Source organism: Pipistrellus kuhlii, unplaced genomic scaffold, assembly GCF_014108245.1.
Source record: "Pipistrellus kuhlii isolate mPipKuh1 unplaced genomic scaffold, mPipKuh1.p scaffold_m20_p_2, whole genome shotgun sequence".
Lineage (NCBI taxonomy): Eukaryota > Metazoa > Chordata > Mammalia > Chiroptera > Vespertilionidae > Pipistrellus > Pipistrellus kuhlii.
This window is the reverse complement of record NW_023425515.1, coordinates 156,657,999-156,674,151: the sequence shown is the minus strand read 5'-3', so window position 1 is coordinate 156,674,151 and position 16,153 is coordinate 156,657,999. Positions and strand designations below refer to the sequence as shown.

Below are 16,153 nucleotides of genomic sequence, written 5' to 3'. Positions count from 1 at the left end.
TTTAATGTATGCATTCTACGGGTTCCAGAGGTAAACACAGAGAACTGAAGGGTACATGAACGCTGTATAGTCCTGTCCTGGGTGAAACAATGTAAATTTAGTTAGATAACATTTGTAGCTTTTAGAAATATTACATAGGTAATCTCATCTTAATCTCCCTGCAGCCATAAAAAAATGGGAAAGTATGGATCACATTTGTATTGCTATTTGTTTCTAATATACAGGGAAAGTGAGGCAACTGGAGATAGTCCAACTGTAGAGCTGGTGGCAGCTGCAGATATGAACTTGCTGCCCATATCTCATGACTATCAGTATAGGGATCATTTTTTGTTTTGTTTTGTTGTTGGCTTTTTTTGTTTGTTTTGTTTTGTTTTGTTTGTTTGTTTTGCTTTTTGCACTGCACTGTCATGCACTGGCCTTTATATTGGTCAATAGTGTGAGCATGCATGCATTGTCACAATCCCCCCATCCTTCTATAATGTATTTCCAATGCACTTTTGGGATGGAACATTAGAATTGAATAAATCAAGGGGAGGCAAGCGAAGGTCCATGGAACAACTTGGCCCATTGTATGCTTATGTAAATAAAGTTTTATTAGAACATAGCCAGGCTAACTCATTTACACTGATCTACAGCTGTCTTTGCATTACAGAAGCAGACTCCTTGCTTTATTGTGCTCCTTCCATTTTTAAGGTCCTCTCATGGTCCAAGATGGTTCCTGGTGCTTCAGCCACTGTGCTGTTGTTGTTACTACTACTACTGATAGCATGATAACTAGAGGAAACAAAACAAAATTGAATACAAAAAGCCTAGAAACAGAGACATCCATAAAGGCAGCAAATAGGCATTCATTCAAATCTAGCCAAGATGAGACTCCTGCCATAGTTTCCGGGGGCAACCAGCATATTTCATTTCTCCCATTCCTGGGCACACTGGGGAAGATCTGGAGACTGTGTCATACCTGCATGCAGGATCTCAAACTTTACAGAGTATTTCTATATTTATTACTTCATTTGCTCTTCATAATACTCTAGAAAGATAAGATGAAGAGGTCTTATCGATATTAATATTATTTCTACTGTATACCACGAGAAACATAAGTGCTAAGTAACCAGATCCAGTATCCTCTATCTTCCCAAAGATGATTAGATCTTCAGAGGTATGTTGAGAATGAAAGGTGAACATTCATTGCAAAGAAGAAAGAAAATGATCCAGGACTCCTAGCAGATGCAGCTAATCATGTAGTCTCAGCCTCACTGAGCCAGTACCTGTAAGACAAAGATCAAAGCATCTTTGGACGTCTGGGGTTGTTAAGAGGCACAGGGCACATAGGCCAGTCGCTGTCATTACCTAGGCTTACCTCTCATATCTGGTTTGTCCTTGGAAAGATATTTCCTTTTACTGGGCACCAGTTAACTTTTCTCGGAAAACAAAGGGCTTGGCCTCAATGATTTGCTAAACTATCTTCCCAATCTTGGGTCCCATCAGCCTAGGACCTGCCGTTTTAAAAGAAACTGCTCAGATAAGAGCTCAGGTTGGAATTCTCCCTCTGGCTAAGAGCTAGCTGTGTGTCTCAGTACGTGCTAATCATATTTCTGACTCTGCATCTGAAAGATAGGGCCAAACAGTGTCTACAGTGTATCCGTGAAAATAAGACCTACTTACAGGTTTCCTTCTGAGTGAAATATAAGGCATCCCCCGAAAATAAGGCCTCCCCCTAGGTTAAACATGAGAGATTTGGTCCACTGATTCTGAAAGAAATGGAATCACAAGAAATTCACCAGGAAATTCAGGAATTGGATTGTTATGATGATGTTCCAGAAGATGATGACATGATTGTCATTGAATAAATGAGTAAATTCTTGATACTGTAGGATTCACAGTTTGTCTGGTTTGTGTTGACAACTACCATACTACTGTACCGTATACAGGTAATAAATTTCCTTTATTTTCATTTAACAATAAATGTGTACCGTATTCTTCTTCATGGAAAAATAAGACATCCCCTGAAAATAAGACCTAGCGCATCTTTGGGAGCAAAAATTAATATAAGACACTGTCTTATTTTCAGGGAAACAGGGTAGTTTACTGGACAGGCAAGGATTGTGAGGATAAAATTAGGTAGGTGTTTCCAGGCCCCACAGATTGTAACTCTTCAAAGGTTTAGGAACCCCTCCGTTTTGCAGATTTAAAGACTGGGATTCCACTTCAGAGGGTCAGCCACAGCATTAGATGAGTGAATTCATGTAAAGTACAGTCAAACCTCGTTTTTTAAATGTCTCAAACAATTTGCTTCTCAACCTGACAAACCTTTCATGCTGATATCTGTATGACCTGTCACCGGTCTCAGACAAAGAAAGGGGAGAATGCCAGAATATGAGTCAGTGTACTTAGCTCTGTACTGCTCTTAACAGCTCAAGATATTGTGCTGTAAATATTTTTGTAGGTTTTTTTTTTTGGCCTTTGTTTCTCTTATTATTAAATTTTTATTTTTATTGTACATTTCATTTATTTTTTGCTAACTTTTTGTTTACATTTCATGTAGTTTGTTTTGAAAGTGATTACAGATTAAAACAGTACATTCGATATGTACAGTATATAAGAAAAGTTAAAACAGGGGATCCTTTGGGGATCTGGAATGGATTACTTCCATTTACATTATTTCTAATGGGGAAAAAAAAAATACTTCAGTTTTTGAACAGTCTCCCGAACGAATTAAGTTCGAGAACCGAGGTTCCGCTGTACCAGGAACAAGACTTGGCACAAAGTAAGCATTCAACAGATATATATATATATATATATTTTACATCCGTCTACAACACCAAGTCCTGGTGTTCAGTGAAGGTCAAGAAGTGGCTATAAGGTGCACATAGACATGCACGATCCGGGGCGGCCCAGGGTTAGTGGGGGTGAGGTCTGGGAAGTGGGCCCCGGGACAGGAAACTCTCCGGGGAAGCTGACCAAATCCCGCAGGTGTCTTCAGAAGCACCGTGGGGATTGCAGTTGCTCAGTGCGATCTTGCTCCACACTGACCAGCAGGGCCAAGCCCCGGGCGGCAGGGCGACGGGCACACCAATCCAGCCAAAGGGCCAATCGGGAAGCAGTTTACGGGGACAGCTGCCGGCCGGGGGCGGGGCCGGGCCGGGATATGGGCGTGGTCTGGGACGGGGCGGGTCTTCCTTCACTGAAGGAGACCGCCCAGTCTGGTTGCTGTGCAGCACCGCTGGGCGACCTGCAGAGTCCGGCTAGCTAATACGTGGTATCTGATTGGACAAGTAAGTGACCCTCCTCTCAGACCCACGTGTGACTCAGGGCCAGTTGCAGACGCGCAGCGCGCACGGTATCCAATCGGAGAGCGCACCCGTCCAGCCTCCCTCCCTGGTGGTGCCCTGGCCACCTCCTCTTCCTTTTCCTCCTCCGGGTGCTAGTCTCATTCCAGCCGGGCCTTGGCTCCCGAGACGTTGTTGGGCTCCCCCGTATCCTCTCCTGGGTGAGGCGTCCGGCCACTCAGTGGGAGGGTCGGCTTTTACTGCAAACCCAAAGCTACTCATGCGATGTCTGGAACCCGAGGTCCCCTGCCATCACTGTCCATTTGACTATGTGCACTTCTCTCCCCTTCGCCCCCTCTGTCCTGACCCGCATTTTAGGATAGTTTCCCCAGGCATTTCTGAGCCATTGAATTCAAATCTGGCTACGGAAGGTATTTTTAGGGTCGGTGTTGCTTGTAACTTGAAACGCTATCAGCAGCTTGTGATAAAGTTTGAGGTGCAGTTTAGATGGTATACTACTAGAGCTATCTCCTTGTAACTTGAAACGCTATCAGCAGCTTGTGATAAAGTTTGAGGTGCAGTTTAGATGGTATACTACTAGAGCTGTCTCGTTACAGTTATCCTGGGGAGGTAAGTCCTTGGGACTAATCATTCCAAGATGCAAAAAATATGAATTTCCTTAATCATTGACTATTTTCCACTGAAGCACTTCTCTTAACTTATTCCATTCCTAAATTAAAGTGGCAATCATTACCAAGAAATGGAAGAGCCATAATCATTTGTTTAATTTTTAAAATACGAGTTCAGGGATGAGGAAGAAATTAATCTCTTGAATGGCTTATCCTCCCTTGGAATGTGGCGGTTATTTAGATGGCATAGTTTTGCTTTTGCTTTGTTTTGCTGGCTTTTCCTCATTTCCCATAAGCCACCAAGTGTATCGTCACCTGCTTTTTTGCTTTTGAAGTTGTCTGCTGGGTTTTTCAGCCTTATGACTTCCCCCTAGTCTTCTGGGAGTCTCCTGGTAATGAGGGCGGGCCTCTGCTTGGCTCTTGACCTGGTGGCCACTGGCCTGACTATGGGAGGGACCAGCTGAGGTGGACCTCCTGTTACGAATGATTGGGGGAAACAGACCACAGATGTTGAGAAGGGCCTGGAGATTGATTTGACGGGGGGAGGAGGGATTGCGAAGAGTGGAGGTAAGGAGACTGGGAGCCTCTTTGCCTGGATTTGGAGGTCAAAACATGAGTATTTGGAGAAGGAAATAACCCAGAGGGTGAACTATGTCTTTCTAGATGGGTTTAAGTTTACTGGGAGGAGACTGGGCCTTCTTCCAGGTGATGTTAATCTTTGCTGTGGGCCTTGTCTTTACCGGGAATCTGGTTCCCTTTCCCTAACCTTTCACTTAATTCAAATCATCATCAACTACCAGCTGGTTTTGAAAACAATTTGAGGTGGTGAATCTTGCCTTGAAACTCCCAGCCAGAGTTGGACCACCCTCCGCCTTCCCAGGGGATTTGATATCATTATTTTATCAGAATGTATTATAGAGGCCATTTTACTGCTTACCTGCCTGTCTTTTTATAAGGTGGGATTTAGAATCAGCCCGGTAGTATAAGAGGAGGCCATCCAAACCAGTTCTTCAGTTCATTCATTTGTTCACACATCTTGTGGCTGGTGTGGGCCTGGTGCTGTGGTAAAAGAACAAGACATGGTCACCTCTGCTTTCTCCAGTCTGCTGCTGTCTGGTCTGACAGGGGGGATTATATGATAGGTTAGTGCTGTGGCAAGGTGTGCAGAAGGGCACATGGCCCAATATGGGGTTCAGGAAAACTTCCAAGAGGAGATAATAACTAAGCTGAGTTACAAAGCCTCGGTATGCGTGGGCTGGAGAAAGACAAAGGGGAAGGATTATACTTTATTTGGGAACAACATGTGCAAAACTAGATAAACCTGGCACATTGTTGATTAGTATGGCTCATCAGGAAAGGGTGAGAAATCACCAGAAAGGAGGCTGGGGCTGGGCTAGGTGACAGGCCAGAACAGGGAGGGTCCAGTGAGTCATGGTAAGGGAATTTAAAATGTGTCTCCCCTGTTTTAGAAAGTTAATTCTGCCTGCACATAACTTTTAGAAAGTTAAGTCTTCTGGTGAAGACTGGAGGAAGGCTATTATAATACAGGTGAGAAAGAGTTAGGGTAATAGTTGTGAAACTGGAGAGAGATTAGGAGAATAGAATGATTAGGAATTAATTGCTGATTGAGTGTAGGGGATGAAGAAAGAATGTATTACTCAAGATGCCATGGGGAAAAGAAGGCATTCTTAACCTGGGTATTTTTGAATAGCTTTATTGAGATCTACTTGACATAAAGTGAACTACATACTTGAAGTGTCTAGTCTGAGAAAATTTGACATCAGTATATAATCATGAAACCATCACAATCAAGATAAAGAATATTTCTAATACTCCCAAAGATTTCTTGTGGCCCTTGGTAACCTCTCCCTATCTAGGACCACCCTTCCACCAAAGCAATCAGTGAACTAGCTTCTGTCTTGTTAGATTATTTAAGATTTTTTAGGACTTTATCTGTAGAGTCATATAATATGTATCTTTTCTTGTGAGGTGACTTTTCCTTAATCCTCATCTTAAGATTCATCCATGTAATATGTGCATACATGGTTCATTCCTTTTTCTGCTGAATAGTATTCCATTGAATTATACTACGAGAGGTCCGTTGCATGAAGATTTGTGCAATAGGCCTTCCTTCCCCTGGCTGCCTGCACTGGTTTTCCTCTGGCACCTGGGTCTCAGGCCTTTATTCCAGCCACAGCGTTAATTTGCATACTCCTGATTGGCTGGTGTGCATTGCAGAGGTATGGTCAATTTGCATATTTCTCTTTTATTAGTGTAGATGTTTTGTTTACTCATTTACCTGCTGATAGATTTTGAATTATTTGCTGCCTTTGGCTACTACAAATAAAGCTGCTATGAATATTTGTATACAGAGACATGCTTTAAATTCTCTTAAATACCTAGATGTGGAATAGCGAGTTCACATGGGAGGTGTATGTTTAATTTTTTAAGAAACACCACGTGAATGTGTATTTCAAAGTGATTATGCCATTTTACACCCCCCTCAGCAGTGTGTGAAATTCTCAGTTGCTCCCACAATTTGTGTGTTCACTTTCAAATTTTAGCCATTCCAATGTGGAATCCTGGCATGTGGTTTTAATGTGTATTTCCCTAATGACTAATAATTTCAAGCTTCTTATGTGCAGCCCATATATTTCATGTATCTTCTTGGGTAAAGTGTTTATTAAAGATTTTTTTTTAATGGGCTGTTTTCTTATTGAGTTTTGAGAGGTTTTTGTAATATATTCTCATTATAAGTTCTCAATCACATCTGAGTCTTTATTTTCTTAACTATCTTTTGAAAAGCAGAGTTCTTAATTTTGATAAAGTCTGGTTTATTAATGTGTAATTTATTCTTTTATGGATGATGATTTAGGTGTTGTATCTAGCCTGAGGTCTCAAGTATTTTCTCCTATTTTTTTTTTAAAGAAGCCTTATTGTTTTTGGTTTTACATTAAATCCATGATCCATTTTAAGTTAATTAAAGTTAATCTGTAGCACCAGATGTGGAACAAAGTTTATTTCCTTTTTTTTTTTTGGGGGGGGGGGGTATGGTATCAATTGTTCCAGCACCATTTGCTGAAAAGTTTATTCTTTCCCTATTCAGTTGCCTTTGCATCTTTGATCAAAATCATTTTACCATATGTGGACCTATTTCTGGTTGTTTTATTCTGTTCTGTAGATCTTTTTGTCTATTTTGATGCCAGTACCAAGTAATCTTGATAACTATAGTTTTGTAATAAGTATTCAAGTCACATAATGCAAGTCCTTCAACTTTGTTCCCTTTTAAAGTTGTTGTGGTCATTCCAGGTCTGTTACATTTCCACATTAATTTTAAAATGTTGTCATTTTGTCAATTTCAAAATAAAGGCCTGCTTAGCTTTTAATTGGGCTTTTATTAAATATATACATTAATTTGGGGGAGATTGACTTATTTAGATCTTAGGTTCAGCAATGTTTTGTAGCTTTCAGTAGATAGGTCTTGCACATCTTTGTCAGATTATCTGTAGGCATTTCATATTTTTCTTGTTATTGTAAATAACATTGTCTTAAAATTTTAACTTGTACTTGTTGCTACTTGTGTATTGATCATGTATCCTACAATCTTGCTAAATTGCCTATTATTTCTAATAGCTTTTTGTAGATGCTATCAGCTTTTCTATGTAGTGATCATGGTATCTGTAAATAAAGTTTTACTTTTTTCTTTTTTTTTTAAAATATATTTTATTGATTTTTTACAGAGAGGAAGGGAGAGAGATAGAGAGCTAGAAACATCGATGAGAGAGAGATATCCACCAGCTGCCTCCTGCACACCCCCTACTGGGATGTGCCCGCAACCAATGTACATGCCCTTGACCGGAATCGAACCTGGGACCTTTCAGTCCGCAGGCGGACCCTCTCTCCACTGAGCCAAACCGGTTTTAGCTACTTTTTTCTTTCAATGAGGATGCCTTTTTTTCTTTTTCTTGCTATAGTGCACTGGCTACAAGCATTGCACTTTTTAAACATATATTATCATTTTTTAGAGAGAGAAGAAGGGGAGAGAGAGAGAGAAAGAGAGAGAGAGAGAGATATTTGTTGTTCCACTTATTTATGCATTTATTGGTTGATTCTTGTATGTGCTGTGACAGGAATGGTACCCATAACCTTGGTGTACTGGGATGATGCTCTTACCAACTGAGCTACCTGACCAGGGCCTAGCTAGAAGCATTTTTTTTTTCATCATTAACTTTGATGTATTTATATTCTTTGTTGCAGCCCTTTATCAGATTTAGGAAGTTTCATTCTATTCCTACTTTTCTGAGAGGTGATTTTTTTGGTATTTGTTTTTAAATGAAGAATGGATGTTGTATTTTTGTCATTTCCTTTTTTCTATAACTATTGAGATCATTTAAAAATTCTTAATATGATGAATTACATTCATTGATTTTTTTTTTTTTTAATATTAAGCTGAACTTGTATTCCTGAGATAAATCCCACTAGGTTAGGACCTAGTATCCTTCATATATATATATATATATATATATATATATATATATATTATTTTATTGATTTCAGAGAGGCAGGAAGAGGGAGAGAGAGATAGAAACATCATTGGTGAGAGAGAATCATTCATTGGCTGTCTCCTGTATGTCCCTTACTGGGGATTGAGCCCACAGCCTGGGCATATGACCTGACCGGTAATTGAACCATGACCTCCTGGTTCATAGGTTGACGTTCAATCACTGAGCCATGCTGGCTAGAACATCCTTATTATATTTTGTTGGATTCTATTTGGTAAAATTTGAAGAATTTTTGTATCTATATAATAATGGATATTGATTTATAGTTTTCCTTATATTATCTTCCTAGATTTTAGATCTAGCTAATTCTGGTCTCATAGAATGCGTTAAGAAGCATTTCCTACTCTTCAATTTTCTGTAAGCACTTGTGTAAAATTAATATTAATTCTTCCTTAAATGTTTGATAGCATTCAAACCAGTGAAGTCATCTGGGCCTAGAATTTTTTTGTTTTGGGGGGGAGGGAAAAGTCAGTAATATGGGACTATTGACATTGTTTCTTCTTGAATAAAATTTGATAGTTTGTGTAGTTTAAGATATTTGTACATATCTTCTAAGTTGCTCACAATAGTCCCCTATTACCATTTTAATATCTATAGAATCTGTTGTGATTTCATCTCCTTCATTTCTAACATTGGTAATTTGTGATTTTTCTTTTTATTTTCCTGATAATTCTGGCTAGACTTTTATCAATTTTATTGATCTCAAAGAACCAGCTTTTGGTTTCATTTATTCTCTCTCTCTCTCTCTCTCTCTCTCTCTCTCGCTCTCGCTCTCTCTCTCTCTCTCTTGTTTTGTTTGTTTTTGTTCTGAAATTTATTTTTTCTTCTGCTTACTTTGGGTTCCTTTTACTTTCTAATTTCTTAAGGTGTTGATGAGGCCATGTTTTTGTGACTCTTTCCTAATATAGGCATTTAATATACATTTCCAAGTACTGATTCAGCTTAATCCTACAACTTTTTTTTTTTTAAATGTTTTTATTGATTTCAGAGAGGAAGGGAGAGGGAGAGAGAGATAGAAACATCAATGAAGACGGAGAATCATTGATCAGCTGCTTCCTGCATGCCCCCTACTCAGGACTGAGCCCACAACCATGGCATGTACCATTGACCGGAATCGAACCCAGGACCCTTCAGTCCACAGGCTGACTTTATCCAGTGAGCCAAACCAGCTAGGGCTAATCCTACAACTTCTGCTGTTTGTTTTTTTTATTTTATTTACTTAAAATCTTTTTCATTTTTTAATCTTTTTTTAATCCATGGATTATATAGAAGTTTGTTATTCAGTTTCCAAATATTTAAGGACTTCTTATTACTATATATTACATATCTTTCTATTAATTTATTTATAACTTAATTCCATCTGGTTACAGGACGTGCTTTGTATAACTTGAATCCTTTTAACTTTTTGAGGTTGGTTTTTGTTTTGTTTTGTTTTTGCGCCCAGAATATGATCTGTCTCAATAAATGTTCCAAATGCATTTGAAAAGGATGTGTATTCTCTTGTTGGATAGAGTGTCTTTAAGGTCAACTTTATGACTGCTACTGTATATTATAACTTGCTGATTTTCTATCTAATTACTCTGTCAGTTATTCAGAGAGAGGTATTGAAATCTCATGATCATTGCAGATATATGCATTTCTTCTTGAAGTTCTACCAGATTTTGTTTTATGTATTCTGATGTACTGTTATTAGGTACATTAATATCTAGGATTGTTTGGCTATCTTGGTGAATCATCCCCTTTATTATTTCAATTTCTGATAATATATTTGCTCTGAAATCTACGTAGTCATTTTTCCTGGTAGTAGTTGTGCTCTAAAATGTAATTAGTATACTAAAGATATAGCTGCTTCAGTTTTTTTATTTTATTGCTGTTTTATGCTATATCTTTTTCTTGCTTTTACGTTTTAACCTATTTGTGTTCTTATATTTAAAGTGGTTTTCTTGCCGAAACTGGTTTGGCTCAGTGAATATAGCGTCGGCCTGCGGACTAAAAGGTCCTGGGTTTGATTCTGGTCAAGGGCATGTACCTTGGTTGCAGGCACATCCCCCATAGGGGTAGTGCAAGAGACAGCTGATTGATGACTCTCTCTCATCAATGTTTCTAACTCTCTACCCTCTCTCTTCCTCTCTGTAAAAAATCAATAAAATATATTTAAAAAAAAAAACATTTAAAGTGGATTTCTTGTAGGCAGCATATAGTTAGACTGGATAACAAAGCAACGCCTGACATTTCCTGCCTTTTCATTAGGTTGTTTATAGCACATTGAATGTAACTATTCATTTGGTTTGGTTTGAATATTCCATCTTGCTTCTTCTCCTCCTCTTCCTCCTCCCCCCTGCACTTTCCTCCTCCTTCTCCTCTTCCCCCCTCCTCCTCCTCCTCTTCCTCTTCCTTCTCCTCTTCCTCCTCCTTTCTTTCTGTATTTGTTCCTTCTGTTCTTTGGTCTCTTTTCCTTTTTCTGCCTTCTTTTGGACTATTTTTTTTAAATAAATTTATTTTTCTCCCTTATTGGTTAATTAAGTATAACTTTTTAAAGACACTCACCTGAGGATATGTTTTTATTGATTTAAAGAAAAAGAAAGGAAGGAAGGGAGGGAGGGAGGGAGGGAGGGACGAGAGAGTGTGAGAGAGAGAGAGAGAGAGAGAGAAAGAGAAACATCAATATGAGGGGGAAACATTGATTTGTTGCCTTTCATACACCCCCTGACCAGGAATCAAACCCAAAATCTACGTATGTTCCCTGACTGGGAATTGAACCTGCCATCTTTTGGTATATAGGACAACACTCCAACCAATTGAGATACCTGGCCAGGCAATTACGATTTTTGGCAGGTATAATTTCAGTGGTTGCTTCATGGTTTATATTATACATCTTTAATTTATCAGCCTACTTTCAAGTGGAATTATACTGCTTCATAAAAGGACCATTTAACAATAAATTTATAGTTTTTCCCTTCTAGCCTTTGTGCTACTTTGCTGTATGTTGTCCATTTTACGTTTATATATGTTTAAACATCATAATACATGGTTAGTTTAGTTTTAACAGTCAATTATATTTTTATTCACATACTTTTAAAAAATTCTTTCATGTACCCACAATGTTACCCTTGTCTCTTCATAACATATTTTAGATTTCTATGCAATATCATTTCTCTCGCTGCTTCTCATAGTGCAGTTCTGCTCCAGAAGGACTTTTTAACCTTTTGTCTGGGAAAATTTTTATTTTAGCTTCAATTTTTAAAAAAAATATATTTTTATTGATTTTGTACAGAGAGGAAGGGAGAGAGATAGAGAGTTAGAAACATCAATGAGAGAGAGTCATCGATCAGCTGCCTCTTGCACACCCCCCACTGGGGATATGCCCGCAACCAAGGTACATGCCCTTGACCGGAATCGAACCCGGGACCCTTCAGTCCCCAAGCCAACGCTCTATCCATTGAGCCAAACCGGTCCTGGCTATTTTAGCTTCAATTTTGAAAGATTTTTTCTCCCCCATGTGGTAAAGAATTCTACATGCAAGGTATTTTCTTTCAGTACTTCAAAGATCTTAGCTCAATTGTCTCCGAGCTTGCATTATTTTACTTTTTTTTTTCTTTTCTTTCGTGAATAATCTCCCTCCCCCTGTCTATCCCCCATCTGCTTTTAAGATTTTCTCTTGATAATTGCTTTTGAACAATTTGATTATGATGTTTATTGGTTTGGTGTAGCTTTATTTATATTTCTTGTGTTTGAGATTCATTGATACTCTTGAATCTGTAGGTTTATAGTAAATCTGGGAAATCTGTGCCCGTTATGTTTTCAAGTACTTCTTATGACACGTTTTCTCTCTTCTTCAGAGCTTCCCATTTCACATGTATTAGGCTACTTAAAGTTTTTGTGTAGATCACTGATACTCTATTTATTTTTAAAATGTTTTTATTGTTGTTTTTTTTCTTTCTTCTTCTTCTTTTTTTTAATACAGAGAGACAGAAAGAGAAACATCGATGTAAGAGCTCAGCATCAATCGCTGCTTCCTACATATCCCCCACCCAGGACCCAGCCCACAACCTGGGCATGTGTCTTGAGTGGGAATCGAAATAGCAACCTTTAGGTGCATGTAAAGTCACCCAACCAACTGAGCCATACCATCCAGGATGCTCTGATTATTTATTTTAAAAATCTTCTTCTTTCTTTATTATATTTCATATAGTTTGTATTACTGTGTCTTGAATGTCACTAATATTTTCTTCTGTATTGTCTAATCCCATAAAGTCAGTTTTTCATCTCAGATATTCCAGTTTTCATTTCTAGAATTTCAACTTGAGTCTTTTATATATATATGTTCTATGTCTGAACTTTTAAGCTCAATCTTTCCTCTCGTTTTTTGAACATATAAAATCAGTTTATCAGTTATGATTTTTAATAGCTATGCCTGTTAATTCTAACAAATGGCAGTTCTAAGCCAGTGTCCATTAACTTTCCTCATTTTGGGGAGTATTTTCTTGCTTCTTTGCATGCCTGGTAATTTCTAATTGATCAGACATTGTGTTTTTTGACTTGTTAGATAATTTGTATTTCTATAAGTGCACTTGAGCTTTGTTCTGGGGCATGTGTAAGTTATTTGGAAACAATTTGATCCTTTTGATTCTTGCTTTAAGCTTTGTTAGTTGGGATCAGAACTATTTCTTCTTCGCTACTGTGTGAAACCCTCTGCATACTCTACCCAATGCTCTGGGAATTGAGGTTTTTCAGTCTGGTTCTTTCACATAGGCACTATTCATGGGCGTGTGAAGTCCATTCACTGTTCATTTTAATCCTGTCGGGTGTTTCTGGCTCCGATAGATTCCTCACATGTATACAGTGATTGATACTCATGGTAATACTTGAGGAGTACCCTTTGCAGATGGCTGGACTTCTCCCTTTGTCTTGTCTTGTCTGTTTCTCTCTCTCTCTCTCTCTCTCTCTCTCTCTCTCTCTCTCTCTCTCTCTCTCTCTCTCTCTCTCTCTCTCTCTCTCTCTCTCTCTCCTCAAGCACTCTAGCCTCCTTGTTATCCATAGATTCCTAACTCTGTCTCCTCAGCTCAGGGATACTGCGGGGCTTGGCTTGGGTCCCAGGCATTAAACTTGAACAATTTCAGAATACCCCCTCTTTTTCATCCTCTCAAATTTCTCCAGAATCCCTCTGCTTTGTTGCCTGATTTCCAGTATCCCGAGAACGTCTGTTTCCCATGTGGGTTTGTTTTTTAAGTTGTTCTGGGCAGGAGGCTCAGGATGGTTCCTGTTACTCGTTCTGGGCTGGAAATAGAAGTCTTCAACTAGAATTGTTAAGAAAATGTAAAGAGAGGACTACCTGAGGACGGGAGGAAGGGATTTTGAGGTCCCCAGGCACCAGTAATAATGGGGACCTCTTTTGCCACTTGAAGCCTGGAAGGGCACAGTGAAGGAGGTATATCAGAAGGACACATAAAATACCCTCATCTTAGGATATTTTTCAATAAAGGAACTACTTAGAAAGATGAGGGCAGCCTGAATCCCTGTGGCTAATCACAGCAGGTTTATTATATCCCTCTAGTGGGGCAAGGGGAGGAATGGTTAGCAACTGAAAAGGAGAAAGTCATGTGAAGAAGGCTGCCTTGAGAGGATCTGTTACCTTAGTTCAAGAGGTACAGCTAGTTCAAGGCCACTCCAAAGGAAGGGGTCCCGGCCTTACTCTCCTTCCTGCTTTGAGGCTTCTGCTAACATTCGCCATCGGCCAAACCCAACCAGAAGACAGACGATTAGAGAGCCTTGGAGATCCAGACTGTGGTCCACAGGACACAGAGCATCAGAGAAGGATTGAGAATAGATATGTATTTGGTGGAGGAGGGGGACAAACGGAAAATAACCTGTGCAAGGAGTCAGTGAGAGCCTCTCGATTTCTGGCTACAGGATCAGCGTGGCTGGTGGTGCCAATCTCTGACATGGGAGAGAAGGAATAGTAGATGTTTGGGGAGAAGGTTTGACATGTGAAGGAGACAGGATGAGGTTTCCTTCCCACACTCGTCATGTTTTCCCCTGGAGGTCTTATCCCCCTTCCTCCCACCCCCCTTCATCATCTTAAATTGTTTAGGAAGTTTTTATCAACCTGGATGACAAGGGAAGCAGAGTTCACACAAGAGGTACATTTGCAATGATTTATACGTGGGGCGGCTTTAGGGAGAGTGGGGAAATCAAGTAGAAATCATTCAGGCTAAGTGTATTACCAGTCCCTCGGCCATCTGGATTTGGGGTTGCGCTACATTGAAATCTGTTGCAGATAGGGTTGGGAGCCAGGTAGCTTAAACTCTGGTAAACTGGCTGTTGGATGGGGATATTAACAAAGGACTCAGGCCCTGGCTGGTGTGGCCCAGTTGGTTGAGTGTCATTCTATGCATGGAAAGGTTGCCAGTTTGAGTCCCAGTCAGGGCACATACTCCATCCCCAGTAGGGGGCATGCAGGAAAGAGCTGATCCATGTTTCTCTCTCCTTTCTCTCTAAAATCAATAAAAGCATTTATTTATTGATTGATTTTTAAAAGAAAGGATCCCAGCTAGTGTGGCTCAGTGGTGGAACGTCAACCCATGTACTAGGAGTATATGATTTGATTCCCCCGTCAGGGCACATGCCCGGGTTGTGGGCTCAATCCCCATTAGGGGACTTGCAGGAGGCAGCTGATTAATGATTCTCTCTATCGCCTCCCTTTCTCTTTCTGAAATCAATAAAAAACATTAACAACAACAAAAGACTCTGTGACTGATTGGATATGGAAAATGAAAATTGAGAAGACAAATTCTGTAAAATCAAGAATGTTGTAGGTAGATTAAGTTAAGTGTAATTTACCAAATTCTTGGATTATAGAATTATGTGGCCAAATGAGGCAGTTGTTAAGATGTTTAATGGTTACCACGTGGCATAGTGGAAAGAGCATAGGACTGAAGTCCCACTCTGCTTTCCTCTGGCTCTGTGAGGTTGGGCTTGTGACCTGACTGCACACTATGGTTACCCCATCTGTAGTGGTGGCCACTATATGGTCATCTACCAAATCACTAGTACTATGCCTGGCACAGATTAAATACTCATGAAAAATTTATTCATCCAAGATGAGGGTTGGCTCCAAATACAAATATCTTTGAGAAACATTTGGGTTCATATGAAAATATATATTGAGTAAATACAGGTAACACTAATTTCTAATGATATATTAAGAGAAGAGTAGAGTATTGGAACAGGGTGATGACAAAGTCCCCCTTCAAAGACAGTTGGTGAAAACTCCCTAGCTCCTTTTCATTTTCTCCTGAACAGATTATTCTGATGTTAGTGTAGGGATTGCATATTCGGCTGTGGAGATCACTGGTTTGTTCCAGCACACCTTGCAAACAGAGGGCCTCCGGGAAGGTAGAGAAGACCTTACCTTGTGCTGTTAGTCCAATGTGTACCTCATCTCCACACAATGTCATGTGGAAACATGGGTATCTGAAGCTCATTCTTGTTAAATGTATCAAGTGCCCCTTATCCCTCTCCCTATCTTGTTGTTGCAAGCAAAGCCATAGGATAGAGGAACATCAGTTATAGGAACTGAAAATATTCAGCATAGAGGAGAGTAGACCCAGTAGGAGGTTGCTTACCTAGAAGGGATTAGATGGTTTGGATGATCCCATATGATAAAAATGAGGACCAGAGGGTCGAGCCATAC

General features: G+C 39.6%; 1 protein-coding gene across 5 annotated transcripts in view; it reads left to right on the top strand.

Moving 5' to 3' along the window:
* The first annotated feature begins 3,178 nt into the window (after positions 1 to 3,178).
* Positions 3,179 to 16,153, top strand: part of FGGY (FGGY carbohydrate kinase domain containing) — a 398,623-nt gene continuing 385,648 nt past the window's right edge. For 3 of the 5 annotated variants that reach the window (XM_045584552.1, XM_036446816.2, XM_045584551.1), the window contains exon 1: positions 3,446 to 3,570. In XM_045584552.1, the coding sequence (XP_045440508.1) occupies positions 3,555 to 3,570 (16 nt within the window). In that variant the 5' untranslated portion in view covers positions 3,446 to 3,554. Of the gene's footprint in view, positions 3,276 to 3,422; positions 3,571 to 16,153 lie in introns of those variants that run through there. The other 2 variants (XM_036446820.2, XM_036446819.2) reach the window with 2 other exon arrangements.